This window comes from Kluyveromyces lactis (genome assembly GCF_000002515.2).
Source record: "Kluyveromyces lactis strain NRRL Y-1140 chromosome B complete sequence".
NCBI classification, from domain to species: domain Eukaryota; kingdom Fungi; phylum Ascomycota; class Saccharomycetes; order Saccharomycetales; family Saccharomycetaceae; genus Kluyveromyces; species Kluyveromyces lactis.
This window is the reverse complement of record NC_006038.1, coordinates 176156-195979: the sequence shown is the minus strand read 5'-3', so window position 1 is coordinate 195979 and position 19824 is coordinate 176156. Positions and strand designations below refer to the sequence as shown.

The 19824-nt window shown below is 38.6% G+C and overlaps 8 protein-coding genes across 8 annotated transcripts; 3 read left to right on the top strand and 5 right to left on the bottom strand.

The window, feature by feature from the left end:
- Nucleotides 1–14: 14 nt before the first annotated feature.
- On the top strand, nucleotides 15–4532 carry SNT2 (DNA-binding E3 ubiquitin-protein ligase SNT2; the record flags this gene model as incomplete). Its single annotated transcript, XM_451628.1, has 1 exon — nucleotides 15–4532. The coding sequence occupies one exon, from the start codon at nucleotides 15–17 to the stop codon at nucleotides 4530–4532; it is 4518 nt and encodes a 1505-aa protein (XP_451628.1).
- Nucleotides 4533–4632: 100 nt separating this feature from the next.
- Nucleotides 4633–5361, bottom strand: LEA1 (U2 snRNP complex subunit LEA1; the record flags this gene model as incomplete). Its single annotated transcript, XM_451627.1, has 1 exon — nucleotides 4633–5361. The coding sequence occupies one exon, from the start codon at nucleotides 5359–5361 to the stop codon at nucleotides 4633–4635; it is 729 nt and encodes a 242-aa protein (XP_451627.1).
- Nucleotides 5362–5758: 397 nt separating this feature from the next.
- THI6 (bifunctional hydroxyethylthiazole kinase/thiamine-phosphate diphosphorylase) lies at nucleotides 5759–7309 on the top strand (the record flags this gene model as incomplete). Its single annotated transcript, XM_451626.1, has 1 exon — nucleotides 5759–7309. One exon carries the CDS (start codon nucleotides 5759–5761, stop codon nucleotides 7307–7309), a length of 1551 nt encoding a protein of 516 aa, XP_451626.1.
- A 226-nt stretch (nucleotides 7310–7535) lies between these two features.
- Nucleotides 7536–8519, bottom strand: CBP3 (Cbp3p; the record flags this gene model as incomplete). Its single annotated transcript, XM_451625.1, has 1 exon — nucleotides 7536–8519. One exon carries the CDS (start codon nucleotides 8517–8519, stop codon nucleotides 7536–7538), a length of 984 nt encoding a protein of 327 aa, XP_451625.1.
- A 383-nt stretch (nucleotides 8520–8902) lies between these two features.
- On the bottom strand, nucleotides 8903–12262 carry KLLA0_B02090g (uncharacterized protein; the record flags this gene model as incomplete). The annotated part of the gene is made up of 1 exon (XM_451624.1): nucleotides 8903–12262. The coding sequence occupies one exon, from the start codon at nucleotides 12260–12262 to the stop codon at nucleotides 8903–8905; it is 3360 nt and encodes a 1119-aa protein (XP_451624.1).
- Nucleotides 12263–12983: 721 nt separating this feature from the next.
- On the top strand, nucleotides 12984–16487 carry BMS1 (GTPase BMS1; the record flags this gene model as incomplete). The annotated part of the gene is made up of 1 exon (XM_451623.1): nucleotides 12984–16487. The coding sequence occupies one exon, from the start codon at nucleotides 12984–12986 to the stop codon at nucleotides 16485–16487; it is 3504 nt and encodes a 1167-aa protein (XP_451623.1).
- A 274-nt stretch (nucleotides 16488–16761) lies between these two features.
- SAR1 (Arf family GTPase SAR1) lies at nucleotides 16762–17334 on the bottom strand (the record flags this gene model as incomplete). The annotated part of the gene is made up of 1 exon (XM_451622.1): nucleotides 16762–17334. One exon carries the CDS (start codon nucleotides 17332–17334, stop codon nucleotides 16762–16764), a length of 573 nt encoding a protein of 190 aa, XP_451622.1.
- Nucleotides 17335–17811: 477 nt separating this feature from the next.
- KLLA0_B02024g (uncharacterized protein) lies at nucleotides 17812–19395 on the bottom strand (the record flags this gene model as incomplete). The annotated part of the gene is made up of 1 exon (XM_451621.1): nucleotides 17812–19395. One exon carries the CDS (start codon nucleotides 19393–19395, stop codon nucleotides 17812–17814), a length of 1584 nt encoding a protein of 527 aa, XP_451621.1.
- Nucleotides 19396–19824: the final 429 nt, after the last annotated feature.

Genomic DNA, 19824 nt, shown 5'->3' with positions numbered 1-19824 from the left:
ACTTCCGGCTAGTGATGACTGTCGTCTCAGGACAAAATTCGCCAGATGAGATAATAATTTCAAATGGCAATGAGTACACAAGTCGTAGGCGAACTGCGACCAAGAATGTGAGTTATAATGAGAAGGAAGCCGACATTGCGTTGGCGAAGAAGATTAAACAATTAGAGAAGGCGAACTCTTCGAAACAGAAGTCTGAAAAGGGTGAAACTATAAAGAAGAATGGCATTCAGAAGAAGGCGAACAATGGAAAGAAGTCACAGAAGAGTAGTTTCAAGTATCAGTCGTTCTTGCAAGACAAGAACACGCCGTGGAATTTCATTCCTTCTCTACCTAACTCATTCAAGAAATACGCAAGGTTCAGTACCATGTTGGATATCGATGAGATGACCGTTGACGTTTCTAAGCAATTGCTACTATCTGACGGATCGGCTGTCTTGAAAAAAGATGAGCACATATTTATGGTATCAGAACCACCTGGAGAACCCTACTATATTGGTAGGATAGTTGAGTTTGTGCCGAAAAAGGAGTTTCGTTCACTCATATCGCGTTCATTACACTTGGCAACTAGTTTCCCTGCGATTTATTTTCAGTTAAAAATGAATTGGTACTATAGACCCAGAGATATCCAGGAAAGAACAAATAGTACAAGCTCCAGAATGCTATACGCTTCACTTCATAATGATGTTTGCCCAATTTACTCATTCCGTGGTAAATGTAATGTCAAATTTCAAAAAGAATTTACCTCAATTGATCAGCTAACAGAATACGTCTCAAGACCCAATTGTTTCTACTTCAACCAACTTTTCGATAGATATACACTAAAGTATTACCAAATGGAAAAAACAGATCAGATGGCTGTGCGAGTTGCTTCTGATCTACCGTATTTCAAGATTTTAACTAGTAAATTCCCATTCATTTTCTATGAGGATAAATTCCCACTGGATAACCTACTTACCAAATATGTCTGTGGCAAAAGAACCGAAGACCAAAGCTGGGATTTGCGTTGCGGCGAATGTCGCGATTGGTGCCACCAATCGTCTTCTATCAAGTGTGATGACTGTAAGATATCGATTCATCTGTGGTGCATGGACCCGCCCTTAGAAAAGAAGCCGGCAAAAGGTGTGGTTTGGATTTGTTCAAATTGTGTCGGAAAGCAGAACAACCAAGAGCACATCACGAGGGACAAAGAATGGGAAGGAATAGAAAGTTCGGTTGAAAGGCTAACAGAAAGTTTGGCTTCTATCAGAGATTTCAATACAAACAGAGAAAATTGGTGGTTCCAGTATCTGGGAGAAGACATGTGCAATCATTTAGGTGATCCATTATTTGACGACTATATCGCACCATTCCCATGGAAAAAAAGTAGAGTAAGTTTACAAAAGGGCCAATGGAGTAATTGTAATCAACAATGGGTGGAAGATCCGTACAGCAATAAACCTGGAGAACGAGGGACTTCTGCTTCTGTGGAAGGCCTTTGGATTGTTAATAATGAAAAAATGGCAGAGAGCGAATTAGACGAATATGTTAAAAGGTGTAAGAGTACAATTCCTGGCAATCTCGAAGTTCAACCAGAAGCTTGTAACTTCATCGACATAATCCTCAAGCTATTAATGCAAAATGATTATAACTCCGAAATTTCTTTCCTTAAAGCAACCGAGATTATAACTAGAGAATCGTTGAAGGAGCCAACATTATCACAAGAAGAAATTAAGAAATTCGAAGAGGGGGTTAGTTTATATGGAAGCGAATTACACCCTGTTTGTAAGCATGTTGGAACGCAATCAATGTCAATGATTGTTCGCTATTATTATTACTGGAAAAAGACTCCGAATGGGAGAAGAATCTGGGGAAATTTTAAGGGCAGAGCGAAGAACAGAAAGAAGCAAAGTATTGATGATTCAACTAACAAGAAGTCTAGTTCCGATAAAGGTGATAAAAATTCTAAAAGGATACCGAAAAAGAAAGCACAATCGACACAACTTTTGAAACACATTGATGACTCTTCTTTTGACTCTGAACAAATATCAGATGTAAAAAAATGCTTCCAATGCATGTTTTGTTCTTTAGATTATTCACCATTATGGTATAGGGTTACTGGTGGGTCAGAGGATGATCACATTCATAGAAGACTTACGACCGGAGTAAATGAAAAAGTTTCAGGTAGTGATAGCGAGAAAGCCAAACAGGTTGAAAAAGATAATGAGAAACTGAATGCCCTTTGTATAAGATGTGCAAGGATGTGGAGGCGTTACGGTATTAGATGGTCATCTCCTATCGATGTTTTAAGACAACTTTATGGTAGTAGTTCTTCATCGGTCCAGGGTGCGATAAAGGACTTACTGGAGGATAATGACGAACAGGCAATTTGTTGTTCCACTAATCAGGCCTTTTCAAAAAATCTGGACTGGGAACTAGTGATAGATACGGAATCAATCACTAAACAGCGCTACGCAGCGACAGATAATCCCGAAAAGCTATTAAAAATGAAGAGAAACACTTTATCTTCTCAAGCACAAATGAATAAATCTGTTAAAAAGTTAATAGATTTGAATTCAATCAAACCAGTGAACCTTGAAGAAAGTCTCATGGGCTACATTTCTCGCATAGAGGCTCAGATCAAGAGGAAAGAAGAGATTAAATTCAAGAGACAAAAGGAAAGAGCGTTACAAGAACAGCTAATATCCGAGGCACATATGAAGAAATCTTCAAAATCTGCCATTACAACCAAACAAGCACAGGTGCTTGTAACTGAAAACAAACCACAGATAACTGAAATACAAGTGAAACAACAAATAGTTCCATATGCCAGTCCGTCAGTCATAAGAAAACTGATGCCAAATGGTGAGTTCTCGATAAACATAGAATTTGAAACGCCTACTGTTGCTCCTAATGCGTCCATCACTGTAAATCCTGACTTTTCTATGGTGAAATTATCTGATCCAATTATTTCAATTTTACGCCAAGATCGTGAAAAACATATGTTAACAGAAGACATTTCTTCCGAATCAAAACGGAAAAGAAAGAAACCATCTACTACATCACTTGACAAGAGTTCTGGCTTCGTGATTAACAAAAGTTACATACCTGTCGTGAAGCCATTTCAGTCGTTGAGATCTGAAATACTTCAAATGTACAACAGAATTAGTCCAAATTACCGTCATAATGTCGTTTCAAGGAAAAATGCCAAGAAAAATCCAATGCAGAAGGCAAGCGAAAGCAGCACCATGCGAGATTCCTCACAAAAAAGCAACAATACGTGGTCACAAACTTTCTCTGATCCAAACGAAAATACACTGGTGAATGAAACGAGGAATTTCTGCCGGGTCTGCTTTTCTGATTATCGTTCAAAGACTACAAACGAATTATCTTGCTCTAATTGCGGGATGAAAGTTCATGCCTCCTGCTATGGTATCAAATGCACTAACCAATATCATGCGAGTCTTAAAGGGAAACTTTGGTTGTGCGACCCATGCTCAAATGATCGTAATCCAGTAGTTTCAACGAATTACCAATGCGTTTTATGTTCTACTCGTGACATTCACAATGAATCGGCGAAAAAGGTAACTGCACGTTCACTCCCCAACGCATTAAAATGCACAGCAGATGGCTCCTGGTGTCATATTCTTTGCGCAATCTATAGAAGCATGACCAAATTTGCTTCAATCGAGACGTTGCAACCGATTATTGGCACAGAATGCAGCCTATTGAATCGAAATAATATTAACTGTAACGTATGCAATCTTTCTGGAGGTTTACTCGTCAAATGTCAATCTTGTGATGACCAATTCCATCCCAGCTGTGGTGCTGATAAAGAGGGTTTCTTCTTTGGTTTCAAAAAGCAGGTCAAGTCAAATGTTACAAATAACTCTGAGATCTCTTTTGTGGAAGATCAAAAGGATTACACCGCTTCTCCAGTAATACTTTGCCCAAAACACATAAGAAGTCCAGAATTAGTTCCATTCCATTATAGAGTTAGAGACTCAGATATATCTTTGATGAAATTATTCATAAGGGAGCAGAAATTTGATCCTCAATTTGAGACTTTGTCTACGATCCAACTTCGCATTCATGCGCGTGAGCAGTTAAGGAAGATGTTGTCTGTGAGTATGGACTATTCAGTTTCAAAAGAATCAAAAATAACCAATGGTGTTTCTAATGTACAAATCCCAGTACATGGTTCCTGCTCCCGCAATGAACTTCTATCAGCAGTTGCTGTTAATAATGGGATGCTTATGATCCCCGAAGTGGATAAAGAGGAATTGGTAGAATATCCCGTAGATCCACCAAGAGATCGTAGTTCTCGATTGCTTGCCTCAACAGGTACTTCGTTTACGGCGTTTGGATCAGAAAAATGTAATGCTAAGATTGCCCAACAAAAGGCTACTAAAAGAATCAGAAACAAAAACATCAACGAGCCAGACAGTCAACAAGTGAAGCTAGAGGAGGGCGCTGTTCCAATGGCTCCAATAGTGGTTCAAATTCCACCAAAAATTAATAATATTGAAAGAACTATACTTCCGGAGAAATTATAGAAGCGGAGACGAGTACATATTCATAATATATAAACGATGTATTGAGTTTTTTTCCTTTTAAATACATGATTCTATTCAAAACCCAAATTTGCAAATGAACCTACTCTACGTTACCTGTCAAGAGACTTTCAAGCCTTTCAATTTCGTCTAACGTCGTAGCATTCCCTAACTGCTCTTTAATTTCGTTTCTGGTCTTTTCGTCCATTTTCTTGACGACAGTTCCCAAAAGTTCCATGTGCTTGTCTCTTTTCTTCCCACCAGAAACTTCCGAGTCCATGATACGCTGATCAGGAACCCTCTGCTGCGCTTCTCGTGGAACAGAAGTATCCTGCAAACGTTCTTTCCGCGTCACTTTCTGGAAATCGAGCACCTCCAACTGTGGGCATTTCGAAATCGCAAATTGACGATATCCTGCCAAATAACAGACGTCGTTTCCCTGTAAACAAAGATTCTTCAAGGATTTGGGAGCTGTTTGTAAACCTTCTAGATCTGCTAAATTATTAATCTCATTATTAGCCAGTGAAACCTTCATAACGTTAGGAGGTAATAAACTCCCATCCAGTTTCTTAATTCTATTTCGTCCCAAAAGCACCGTGTGAATAGAGCGACGGCTAGTCAAAGGCGGTACCATCACCAAATCATTATTAGTCATATCTAAAACTTTACAATCACCGGGAAGTCTGTCCAAAGATTGCTTCAACATTGTCGTATCTGTAATAATCGAGGCATCTCGAAGTATCACTACTTTGTCTGTGTCATATTCTCCATTGAAATGGTCCGCTAAATAACTAGGAGCATCAAGAACTTGGTTGATACTTAACTTAGGCATTATAAATACACCAATCACCCACAATCAACGCCGCTACGCCACTGCAGACCCTTTTTTTCCTCTCCAATTTTCACTTTCTCTTGATCTTAGTTCATGTTGGCATGTTTAACGCTTTAAATGTTCAGAGGTTTGATGTTGAAAAGTGTAAACAAAAGCGAGTTCTAACAGTTGACAAAGAATTGATAATGGAACGACGAGTATTGCGGAGGAAAAGAAGCTGTTAGAATTCCGAGAATAGAACAGGGAAAAGTATAAAAGGACTTACAGTAAGGCATCAATGGATATGGAATGTTTGGTTTCCTTTTACTCACTTGTGTCCCTGCTTTCCGGGTGAATTAAAGGTACGTATTTGAGTATCAATCGGTAAGATCACTAAGGTCAGAAAAATCTGTCAATAATGGTTAATAAGGAAAGCGTTGATTACACCTTGTATTTGGTGACAGATTCGACTATGTTGCCCGAGGGCAAGACGTTATTGTTTCAGGTCGAACAAGGGTTGAAGAATGGAGTTACTATGGTCCAATTAAGGGAGAAGGATACTGATGCAAAGACGTTTGTTGCTGAAGCATTAGCAGTGAAAAAGATATGTGATTCTTTCAATGTTCCCTTGATTATCAACGATAGAGTTGATGTTGCATTAGCTATTGACGCTTCTGGGATTCATGTGGGACAAGAGGATATTCCAATCCCAATGGTTAGAAAATTAGTCGGTCCTGATAAGATCGTTGGATGGTCAGTCGGTAAAGTCGAAGAAGTTGATAGGTTGGCGGAATGGGGTCCTGATATGATTGACTACATTGGTGTTGGAACAGTTTTCGAAACTCAGACTAAAAAGGATATTAAGAAGATTCCAATGGGTCCTGAAGGTGTTTCTCGAATCTTGACACGTCTTGAGGAGAAAAAATGCGATTGGATTAGAACTGTTGCCATTGGTGGATTACATCCAGACAACATCGGTAGAGTCCTTTTCCAAGCTCAGGCTTTGAACGGGAAGAGGTCCGTGGATGGAATCAGTATCGTTAGTGATATCATGGCCTCACACGATGCCGGTCAATCAACAAGAATTTTGAGACAAATCTTGGACAAAGGATCCTTTCACTTTTTCGAAGGTTCCGAGGAAGCCAAGGACGCATCAACAATTAAGGAAAACGTAAAGAAATTGGCTCCTCTGATCCATCACATCACTAATAGAGTTCATCAAAATTTTGGTGCTAATGTGGCCTTAGCCATTGGTTGTTCACCAATCATGTCAGAAGTGGCTGAAGAGTTTGAAGATCTATCTAAGATTCCACATTCAGTTCTGCTATTGAATTCGGGGACAGTTGCTGATATAAGTGTCTTACAGCATGCAGTAAAGACATACAATGCCCAGAAAAGGCCTATCGTATTCGATCCAGTTGGTTTCAGTGCTTCAAGCGCTAGATTGGTGTTGAACAAGAAAGTGTTATCGGCTGGACAATTCGCATGCATCAAGGGTAATACGGGTGAAATTATGGGTGTATCTGGTTTGGGTGGAAACATGAAAGGTGTCGATTCATGCGGTGAAGATACATTAGAGACTAGGATCAAGGCTACGCAATTGGTGGCATTTAAATATCGAACAGTGGCTGTTTGTACAGGTGAGATTGATGTTGTAGCCGATGGTAGTGTTTCATCGACGGCACCACTTAAACGTGGACTAGGAGCTTCTCCTGCTGAGCTTCCATACGAACTTATCAAAGGCGAAGATGTCCCATTATTTGGTAGAATAACTGCATCAGGATGCTCACTGGGCACAGTCATAGCTGGTTTTATAGGTGCTGCTGCAGAGGAGTCAATTTATAGCGCAGTACTTCAAGCGGTATCTTTATACAAACTAGCTGGGACAAAAGCTAATGTGACAGCAAAAGGAAGTGGATCATTCCTAGTGGGACTTGTCGATAATCTATACAACGTTATGGAAGAATAATCAATGCGAACGGGACCAAATTCAGAATTGATAAAAATAAATAGTTCCGAATCTTAAAATAAGGTAGTAGCTACTATAGACAAGTATATATAAATGACAATAATGGAAAAAAGAATATACCCATGCAATCACAATGGAGATTGACATAGTTCTTTATAGATCTTGGTAAGAATACAATAGGAAAACAAAAGGTGACCAACAGCAAATTGTGCTGAAAACGATCTCACTAGTTGGTGTAGGAAAACTTACTTTTTTCACTGGGTAGAGCGTTTGGATTAGCATCAACAGCTTCATACTTGGCGACAACCTTTTCTTTCAAGGACTTCTCTTGTTCTGGTGTTAAAATTTCTACTGATTCGTCTGGAGGAACAAACTTAAATTCACCCATGGCAAATTCCCTATCTGAAAGTTTGCTTAAGACGTATAGTTGGGCACGAACGTATCTTACCATGGCTTCCAAGTGCACCATATCAATATTTTTCTTACCACCGAACAAATTTCTCCAGATAGCTGACGCAAGAGCGGCATCTCCGGAGAAGAAACCTTCATCGTAAGCAAATACAGCACCGCGAAGTTGAGAATTGAAATCTTTTAGATATTGATCTGTTATTCTACCGGAATGTACGTTCATTTCGTCATACAATCTCTTTTCGATATCGGCAAATGTTCTATCCACCAACTTCTGCTGATAATTCTTGCCGTATTTGAACGGCATAGCTCTCATTCTCACGAATAACATCCATTCATGTAGGATAGTAATTTGGTACCATTGGGAGAATGTCTTTGGCAACTTCAAATCCTCGTAAAAGAACTTGGCTGTCTTAGAAAGTGGTTCATCCTCATATTGAAGACCTTGTTCTTTACAGATCGAGTAATAGTATGAACCAGCAATTGGACCGGCTCTAACTTTATCCATATCCAAATTAAGCGTACTAATAACAAATTCACCAAGAGCTTCTTTCCATTTTGGAAGTTGATATGATGCAGATTCGTACTTGGAACTGGATAATTCACGTCTCTTAGTTCTAACGTCTTCTGGTGCAACGCTTTTGCCCTTTTCAGTGGATGTGGTTTCTTTGGTTGAATCGGACTTTTGTGCAGAATTATTTGTAGAATACAAACTAACAGCAGTAACACCCCTATAGCTAGCCAAGCTCTGCTTGAAAGTACGAGATAGAACCACGGTACCCGGTCTTATACTAGAAAGCATTGTTAAATATTTCCTCTTTTCGGTCTCTCCTAAACTTTTTCAATAACTTGCTCTCTACACAAGTTAGACAATGAAACAATTATCGAGATCCGTTAAGCTTGAGAATCGTAATCAGGGTAGTATGAAAACAACGGAGAACTGCGAGACAAAGATCTCTGCGACTGTGTTCAACTCAGTTCAGACTTATAAACTAGCTCATCTTGATTGAATTTAACTTTTACACTTTTCAGACTTTAGGAAAAAAAGAAAGTTGAAGTTTAATGAGAGTCGTATTTTGTGATTAATGATGAAGTTGGCTGACGGTTTTATAGTACAATTGATAATCGGTTCGTTATGAAACTATATACATATATATATATATATTCTATACAGGCGGACACAATTCATGCGGAATTTTCGTCTTGTATAGTTTTTGGCTGTATTTCTGCATTTGCATTGCTGTCTTCGGTCTCTTCTTTTACCGGCTCGCTCTCTGCGATCACTGCTTGTCTTAGGATTTCTGCGAATGTGTCACTGACAGTAACCGGTTCGGGATTCTTTGAAGTCTTTGGATTACCGTTGCACTTGGCTAATTCACTACCGAAAGCTTCAATGGCTTTTCTATTCGTCCAGTTGTTGATTGAAATGCGTTCTGTTTCTCTTTGTAGGTTTAAAAGCTTATCAAAGCTTTTTTTGAGGACGGTCATTTTTCTGTCACGAGATGCACGTAATGATTTCCTTTGCAACCTTGACATCTTGGCACCATTTTCAGTCTCTTTACCATCCAACGCTTTTTTCTTTGCCAATAACTCGTCACGCTGTGCTTCGAGTTGCTCCAGTTTCAGAAGAATCTTACGAGTCTTAGATGAGTCATCAAGAGCCATTATATCTTGTGCAATCTTCTCTAACTCGCCTTCTATATCAGACTCATCTCTGTCGTCCACTGTATCATCTACACTTAATTCGTTATCCGCTATTTCCAAAGCCGCAATCTCTTTCAGTAACAATTCTCTTTTTTCAGTAACTTCGTCTTGAACTTGAGTCTTATATTGATTTAATGTCTCTATCACCGGCTCCATAACTGATTGCAACTGTTTCAGTGTTTCATGTTCTCGTTTTCCCCAGCTGTCCCACCAATTAGTCATCGAAATGAGTTGTTCAGGATCTTGCAAGAATATCCAGTCATTAGGAGTAAACAAAAGACCTTCCGGTGTCTCATCAATAATTTTTCTTTGAAGTGGCGAAAGTTCAATGAACGTATTGAAAACACCTTCTTCATTTATCAACATGATATCTCCCTCTTTATCGTAGTGGAAATAACAACCTTTCTCATCGCGATAAACATGGAAAACCTGTTTGGTGGCTTGAATTTTACCCAATTCGTTAGCTAAAGAAATCCATTGATTGTACTCTTCTTCCGTTATCTTGAAGTAGTATAGCACAGCTTCTTTGACAGGTCCTTGGATCCACAATCTATTGCTTAATAAGTGTGAAGCCTTCGAGAATATGTTCGGCCTAGGAACTCCGCAATATTCTAACCAGTAGATTTTGTTACCATATCTATCATATCCCAAGGGTTTTAGTCTTTGAAGATCAGCTTCAATCAACCTAGCATCAAAAAAGCTTTTCCTCCTTTGGAACCGTTCCAGTTGATCTGTTGCTTTTTTTAGGTTTTCTTTCAGTTCGATATTATCATTACTGCTCTCAGATTGTTGCAACTCAGAAACTGTAAATTGTTCTTTTAGTCCAGCAACAGTATTAGAACATGCTTTAAGATCCCTATTCAATCTAAACCTCTCACTTCTAATTTGGTTACAAAGTTCCATTGAATCATCCATTGCAGATCTTATTATTGATGAGTAGTTGCTCAATATTTCAACTAATATCCACATAATGTTAACTTTCTCCTCAACAGAAATATCTTTGCAAAACTTTCTCCATAAGTACCTATTCAAGGAAATATTTGACGGGGTGTGCTCAGACGGCACCAGATTTTTGATGAAGCCTTGAATTGTCGATTTATACATTGGTAAATGCATGAAGTCTTGGAGAACACCTAAGAGAACTATCAACCAGAAACCATTGTTAAATTGCCTCTTAGAAAGCCTGTCTGTCCATTTTACTTTTCGATAGTTTAAACACTTCTCTAATAACGATTCAAGATCAGCACTAACTTCGTCGTTTTCTTCCATCTCTAAATCTTCATTTTCACTCGAATTTTCGTCCGTGTCCTCCTCAAGCCACTCCGAAGGGACTAATGTCGTCCAATCCCCACTGGTGTCTATGAACAACCTTAACAGTGAACAAAAACACTCCACTATCAAGGAAGTACCTGTTATTTTCAACTCGTCCAAATAGTCATCATTTATCATAGTGTCCAAGGACAAGGTGAACTTCATTTTTTCTGAATTTGAAGAGTCAATATATTTATATATCGATTCATTCCAGATATTAATTCTTTCCACCTTAGTACCCGTACCGTCCTCATAACTAATCGTTACGTACTCGTCCATCATTTGGCGCGGATCAGTAAATCTCAAAGAATTTACAAAATCATCCCAACTAAATTCCGAAAGTTGAAGGGTCGCATTAAATGCCATTAAAAACTGATAACAATGAAGGAGTTTACCAATATCATGCGCAAATGGTTTATCGAGAGAATTTGAGATTGGCACATACTCCTTAGAGTATTTTAAAAGTGCATCGTTGATAGCTGAAGGCCTTGGTGCCATGAAAGGTATTTCCAAATCTTCAGTGATTTGCGTTATGCTTTGTTGATCGCCATTGGTTATTTGATTATTGTCGTTACTGGTATGGTCAACCGAAGGTGAGGATTCAGATATCAGTTCTTCAGTTTTTATTCTTTTCTGATCTGGTGTTTCTGTTCTAGCAATTTCAATTTCTCGTTTATGCTCACCAATGGCTGCCGAAGCTTCTCTTTCTCGATTAAGTTCCGCCATGTGTTGAAGTTGTTGCAAATACTGCGGATCTACGTAATCTTCCTTGTATTTTAGCATACTTTCTGGCCACGTTAAGGTTAAATTATAGATGGGCAAATATTCATCTTTCACACACCATGGGGCACCCATCTTAGTTGAAGCACGACGCAACGTTATCTTACAGAAACATTTAATCAAATGCTTAGTGAAACATGATCTATCACGATAAATCTGATCCTCATCGGCAACGATTGAAGTACTACCTTGTGCTTCCTGTAACATATATTTTGCATGGGCAGGAACCAATTCTTGCCTTGTATCTCTATCTATAACTGCATTAAACTGAGCCTTTTCTTTGATAATGTAAATTTTTTGATGCTGTGATCCATGTGAGTGCTGATGATGTTTTTCAGCATCGTCATGTGAGGAATCTTGCTTACTTTTCCGTAGGTATACCGTTTCTCCAGGGAAATAGTCGTTTTTAAATCTTGCATATACCTGTTCGACGAGCATATCTAGCCTTCTAATCTCGTTGAAATGGATGAATTTTGCAACAGGTTCACGTAATTTTAAAGGGAACATTTTCTCAACGTATTGGAACTGCTCTTCTTCACTGTTCAACGCTTCAAAAAAAGTTAAACATGATGTACCAGTGATCTCACAGGTGAAATAATGTCGCCTATAAAAATCCAATCGTTGCAAAAACTCTGCATAAGTCAAAAACCATTCCCCTGTCTCTTGAATGTACCATATTTTCCTATTGATATTTGACGGTAATGGCCTAGCATCTGGCAACGTTATCGTTTTCCTTTTATACAAAACCATTGCTCACACTGTGTATTCTATCCAAAAAATAAAAAGCTCAACAAGGAAACACACACCACTGAAGACTCTGTTATCCTAGCTTTCCTGCTTCAACTCAGTAAAAATTACACGCACACAGATTGGAAAGAATAAGAACAGTATGTGTTTTCTATGACCAAAAGATGTTGTCTCGTATCCACAACAATATAACTGGTGTAGAACGTACAGTTCTTGTTGTGAAATCCAAATCACCACACAAACGAACTAAAGATAAAAAACACAACAACTTTTAGGGAAACGAATGAAACAAACGACTTTTATTCGGAATCCAACCGTTGATTCATTGACCTTTGTTCTATCCTGTTCTGTTTGTGCATTTGATTGGATTTCGATTTCATTTTGATGTTCGAATTTCGATGAACGCTTTTTTTTCCATATGCCCTTGGGCCCTAGTTACTACGGCAGAGACATGTAGGAATATCTACAAAACTGACAGAATACCTTAAATTCTTAAAAATCAGATCACGTGCAGAATCACGTGATTAGATATCGACAAGGTTCAGATCATTTCTTTTTCTTACCCTGCATGAAAAATTGCATGAAGAAGCTCAACCATCTCATCTCATCTCATCGGTGAACATAAAAGATTCTAGTATCTTGAATTGAATCAAAAGGGTCACTTTAGGCCAGTTAGTTCGAATCACATTGCCTGAATACATCTTAAGACTCTCAAGCTTCAGCAATGGAACAATCGAATAAAGAACATAGGAAGCGGAAGGAGAAGGCTGGTGCCAAGAAGAAGTTACATTCTCAGGGCCACAATGCTAAGGCCTTTGCTGTCTCCGCTCCGGGGAAAATGGCTAAGCAGATGCAACGTACGGGTGATAAGAATGAGAAGAAGTTGCATGTTCCGATGGTGGATCGTACCCCAGATGATGATCCTCCTCCGATCATTATTGCTGTTGTTGGTCCTCCAGGTACCGGTAAGACTACTTTGATCAAATCGTTAGTGAGAAGGTTGACAAAGACCACTTTATCCGAAATTAACGGTCCTATTACTGTTGTTTCTGGTAAGCGTAGAAGGCTGACTTTTATCGAATGTCCTGCGGATGATTTGAATTCCATGATCGATATTTCAAAAGTGGCCGATTTGGTGCTTTTGATGATGGATGGTAATTTCGGGTTTGAAATGGAGACCATGGAATTCTTGAATTTGGCTCAACATCATGGTATGCCTCGTGTACTAGGTGTCGCTACACATTTGGATCTTTTCAAATCCCAGTCAACATTGCGTGCCTCTAAGAAATCTTTGAAACATAGGTTCTGGACCGAAGTGTATCAGGGTGCCAAGCTTTTCTACCTTTCTGGTGTTATTAACGGTCGTTATCCAGATAGAGAGATTTTGAACTTGTCAAGGTTTATAAGTGTTATGAAGTTCAGACCTTTGCAATGGAGAAACGAACATCCTTATTTATTGGCCGATAGAATATCCGATTTAACTCATCCAGAACTCTTACAATCGAAGGGTATGCATATAGATCGTAAAGTCGCCATCTATGGTTATTTACACGGTACTCCGTTACCTTCGACTCCAGGCTACAGGGTCCATATCGCCGGTGTAGGTGACTACCAGATCGATCACGTTGAGAAATTGCCTGATCCTTGTCCGACACCTTATTACCAACAGAAATTAGATGAATTTGAACGTGAACGTGCTAAGGAAGAAGGTTCCACATCAGCAACGACTGTAAGAAGACGTAAAAGATTGGATGATAAACAAAAGCTGATCTATGCTCCAATGTCTGACGTTGGTGGTTTACTTATGGATAAGGATGCCGTGTTCATTGATGTTGGCGGTAAGACAGGTCCAAACTCAATGACTGCAGAGGAAAAAGATGAAAGTGACAAGATCGTGTCCAACCTACAGGCTACATCTCGTTCCATTGATGAAAAATTCGAGAATGTTGGATTGCAGCTTTTCTCAAATAGTACTGAGTTACATGCTATTGAAGATCAGGATGAAGAAGTTGAAGAAGACACCGAAGACGAGGATGATGTTGATAGAGGAAACGTTGGTAGATCTTCCTTAAGAAAGGCAAGAGTATACGGCAAATCCCTTCAGGAATCTAACGCAGATCTCGATAATTTATCAAGTGACAACGAAAACTATAATGAAGATGATGACGAAGATGAAGCACATCGCACTAAATTAGTTGAAATTGATTTTGATGACGAAAAACCTGAAAACATGGCCTTTGAGACAGATTCAGAATTGGATGCATCTGATTCTGAAGGTTGGGAAAGAACCACAGCTGGTAAATTGAATGGTACAAAGAATAAAAGAAGAAAGTGGGATATCAGCAAACTTATCTACATGGACAACATTGCTCCAGCTGATGCAATCAAAAGATGGAACGGCGAGGCCGACGAAACTGAAGTTGAAGAAGATCTAGAAGACGATGAAGATACTGAATTCTTCACCCAAAAGACAAATACTACACCGAATAAGGCAGTAACTTACCACGATGATCTTGAAAGATTTATTCCTTATTTTGATACATTCAATGACCTTGTTGAAAGATGGTCAACTGCCGATTCAATCAAAGACAGATTTGTTGGAAAGCCATCCTTAAACACCAAGTCTTCTGATGATGTAAAGGATGAAGACGATGATGAAGATGAAGTATACGGTGATTTTGAGGACTTAGAAGCTGAGCCTGAAAACACAGATGAGAAGGAGGAGAATTCTGCTGCAGGAGATGAAGAATCTGATAGCAACGAATCGTTCGCTGATTTCGAAGAAGAAGAAAAGAAGGATTTGACCCAGGATGAAGAGCGTGAATTGAATGCCGCAAAAAAAGAGAAATTAAGGTTACAATTCGAAATGGAAGAAGGAGACAACTTTGGAGAAGACCCTGAAAATGAATACGATACCTGGTACGAATTACAGAAGGCTAAGATTGCTAAACAATTAGAAATCAATAAAGCCGAACTGGAATCTATGACTCCTGAACAAAGGCAACAAATCGAAGGTATGAAAGCTGGGTCTTATGTTCGTATTGTCTTCGATAAGGTTCCTATGGAATTCATCGAAAATTTCAACCCAAAGTATCCAGTAATTATGGGAGGTCTTCTTCCCACAGAATTGAAGTTCGGAATTATTAATGCAAGAGTCAGAAGACATCGTTGGCACAAAAAGATTCTCAAGACAAATGATCCTTTAGTTTTATCTCTTGGTTGGAGACGTTTCCAAACTCTACCAATATACACCACTAGTGACTCTAGAACCAGGACTAGAATGTTGAAGTATACTCCAGAACATGCTTATTGTACAGCTTCTTTCTATGGTCCCTTGTGCTCGCCAAATACCACTTTCTGTGGTGTTCAAATAGTTGCTAACAGTGATACAACTGGAAGTTTCAGAATAGCTGCGACTGGTATTGTAGAGGAGATCGATGCAAGCGTAGAAATTGTGAAGAAATTAAAGCTTGTTGGTTATCCTTACAAAATCTTCAAGAACACTGCCTTCATAAAGGATATGTTCTCTAGCGCTATGGAAGTTGCACGGTTCGAAGGTGCCCAAATCAAGACTGTTTCCGGTATTCGTGGTGAAATCAAGCGTGCTCTATCAAAACCAGAAGGCCATTTCAGGGCAACTTTTGAGGATAAGATACTATTGAGTGACATTATAATTCTTAGGTCATGGTATCCAATCCAAGTTAAGAAATTCTACAACCCAGTTACTTCATTGTTGCTAAAAGATAAAACTGAATGGAAGGGTTTGAGACTAACTGGTCAAATTAGAGCATCTCTTGGAATCGATTTACCGACCAACAATGACAGTACATATAAGAAGGTTGAAAGAGTTGAAAGGAACTTCAACGGTTTAAAGGTACCAAAATCTGTTGCCAAAGACTTACCTTTCAAATCCCAGATCTATCAAATGAAACCGCAAAAGAAGAAAACATACATGGCTAAGAGAGCTGTCGTTCTAGGCGGCGAAGAGAAAAAGGCACGTTCCTTCATGCAAAAGGTTCTCACCATTTCGAATGCGAAGGATGAAAAGAAGAGATCCAAGAAAGCTGAAGAAAGGAAGGAAAGACTCAAGAAGCTTGCTAAGTTGGAGGAATCGAAGAAAGAAAAGGAGAAGCAACGTAAGAAGGACTTCTTCTCCAAAAACGGTAAAAAAAGACAATTCAACGACAATGACACAAGTGATGTTATGTCTTCCAAGAAAAGGAAATAAACTATGTATTTTAACCTATTTACATTGCATAATTTGAATGATAGAGTATAAAGTAATTGTTAAGAACCAAAATGAACTACTGTATTAGTTAAGAGTCGCATTTGGAGTTGATTCTGAGCTGGAGATTTTCTATGTTAATGCAATTCTAAGAGACCATGAGATTCTGAAACATAGCTAAGTATTTTATGCATATATGATTATAGTTATTCTTCTCCATGCTTATTAGGTGATATTTGCAGTTATTATATATCGTTAGTAGCGCTTGCTTAACTACTTAAATATATTCAGATAGCCACTTGAAGGCTTCAGAGTAACCAGACTTCATGACAACGGAACACATGAACAACTCGATAGGTCTTTGACCTTCAATTTTGGTATATCCAGTTGTGTTCATCAAACCCAATGCAGCTCTCAATTCAGTTTCAGAAACGGCACTTGGAGAGTCAATCTTGTTACCCAAGACAGCAAATGGAACGTTGTCCAATTCCTTGATTTGGAACAAAGCATCCAATTCAATACGTGCTTCGTTAAATCTCTCTGGGTCAGCAGCATCCACTAGGAACACAATACCATTAACTTCTGGGAAATAATCCTTCCACAATCTACGTGCTTGCAAATGTCCACCTAAATCAAAAGTGGTGAATTTGATATTACCGATCGCCAATTCTTCAGAAGTTGGGTGCCAAGTTGGTTGCAAAGTAGCTAATCTATCGTTCTTCAACATATGTAACAAGGTAGTCTTACCAGCATTGTCTAAACCTAAGAACAATAACTTACCATGCTTGTTCCATAATCCTAGGGATGATAGAATGTCCCTGAACCATCCAAATAAATCCCAGCCTGCCATCTTTTACTGTATTTTCCGTACAACAAATGAAGAGTCAATAAAGAATTAGTAGCTTAAAGTGCCGTAATTTTTAAGTCGAATTACTAACTAACAGTAACTAAATGAAGATCATAAACTTTGTTTTTAAAATATGCCTGCCTTTGTTCTTTTGAAAGACCAATCTGTTCATTTTCGTAAAACGGTCAAATGTTTCTTGATCTTCCTATTAATTGAAATCACTTGATACGATTGATATAAGATTACACATTACAACTATGTGAATATAACTTGGTATAAAAGAGCAATGCAGGATGTGAACGTGCGTTTATGAAAGAGCTTTGGAATCAGTTATTACGGAGGTGTATGGAAATTGCAACTTTTTAGATTTGCTTGTTGTTGTTTTTTCATTAGAAATATCAATTTGTGCTAAAAGTAACTGCTTCCTTTTATGCAAATACAGTTGATGCAAGAGTGCGCCGGAAATTACAATGGCGACCATCAGCTCAGGTTTATATGCTCATGTAGTGCGAGTACAGTTTTTATTGAAAGCTCAGTGATAAGAAGACCGTCTTGGGTGTCTTGTAGAATTAAAACTAAATTCAGTTCCAATTTAGAAAGAAGTTTCTTAGAGATACCACACACCTTACTAAAGTACGAATGGGAGTGTACATGATCTTCAAGTAACTTGGCAGCCAAACGGATGAATGCAATGAGCAAACGATGCGTCATGGATTCCGTGATCGGGTTTTCTAGATGAAATTTTCCACTTCCAGTGTCGAACTTTATGTCGCAATAGGTAACTAACAAGAAGGATGCTGTCAAATAGATAATTGGCGGGAATGAACATTTGGATTCGATTCTATCGAGATATTGGGATATGGAGAGAGTAGGAGCTGATTTCATCTGAAAGATTGCTCTAATATTGGAAGTTTCTTCGAGGTTCTCATGAGACCAATGATCTATCTCCATTTCTATGTCATCTTCGGTTTTTGACTTGGTCGCAGAGGGCTCATTATGCAAATTATCATTGTCATTAGAAGTGTCGCCACCGATATCACTATTTCTATTGTTATCATTATTATTTTGATTATTATTCTCATCATTAGTATTGTCATTATCATCATTGTTAATATTATCGCCATCGCTACTGGCATTATTATTGTTACTATTATTTTTATTTTTATTATTATTATTATTATTATTATTATTATTATTATTATTATCAGAATCATCATCATCAGCATTATCATCATTATTATCATTAACTTCGCCTTCATGATTTGTCATACCATTCTCAGCATTCTTACGCATATCAGAAGACAATAGGAGAGCGAGTTGCAGGAAATCATCGAGTATTTGTAAGGCTTCTCTGGATGTCATTTCTAAACCAAACACCTCATTATTGTTTAAATTTGTTTTCAGTAACGAATGTATAAGAAGTGTACTATCCCTTTGGTCATCTATTTTTTCCAGGGGGAAAGATTTGGGTAATCCATTCAGCTCGTTGTGAGAGTTATTGTTATCTTCGTTGTTCAACTTATAATCGGAAACCGAGGTCGTTGCCAACAGATTTGAAAGCCGACGATCGAAAACATTACTCTCTTGATCGGACTCCAAGCCACCCGCAGTAGAATTGTCTCTATCCCCAGCTTCACTGAGCTGGAAATTAGATGCAGATCCCGCTGACGCGGTAGCTTTCGCACTTATGCCTGTCGGAGTATCTGGCGTTGTACTTCTATACCATTCCTGTACATCCAAACCGGATTTGAAGTCCGTAATTTTTTCTATATTATTTTCAAAGAACATATTCAAGTTACTAGTGTTTTCCAATAGCTGTTCCACGGTCATCCTGTTTTTGCCTTCAGCGAACCGCACTTTTTTAGAATCGGCGGTATGTAACACATCATCGAAGTTTCCGTCTAGATGTCGACTTTTCAAAGGTAACCCAAAACTTTCATCCTCAACGTCGAAATCACTTGGATCACATTCTTCTTCCCTATCCAAAACACCGTTCACCTTGAACCAATCACGCTTGTCCCCAATGAACGCGTTTCTAGGCGATGTAGAGCCACTTAAAACCATTTCTTTTCAAAAAATGTGGTCAGCACACGCTACTAAAAGATGCTGTTTACTGATCTCGCAAATCAAATCCAAATAGTAACGATAAAAACACTGGTAGGACCCCTAGAGGATAAATAGAAGCTAGTTTCAAACTCACCAAAACCAAATACCAAAACTGAAGCAAAAACTCAGTTTAACTGATACTTCTTCGTCCCTCAATGCGGAGATACTCCTAAAAACAAACCGCTATTTTCTGTTTGTAGAGACCCAGATTTAAGCAGCAGCAATGTATTGAAAGGATGCTCTAACTATTATTCGCTTGTGGGGCCTTGGTCTTTCTCTTTTACTGAATTTGTATCCATACAGTAGCACAGTCATATATATGTATAATAAATAGTAAATATAGCAAAATTTGGGTCCGAAATTGCAGTGTTTTCAATCACCGGATAA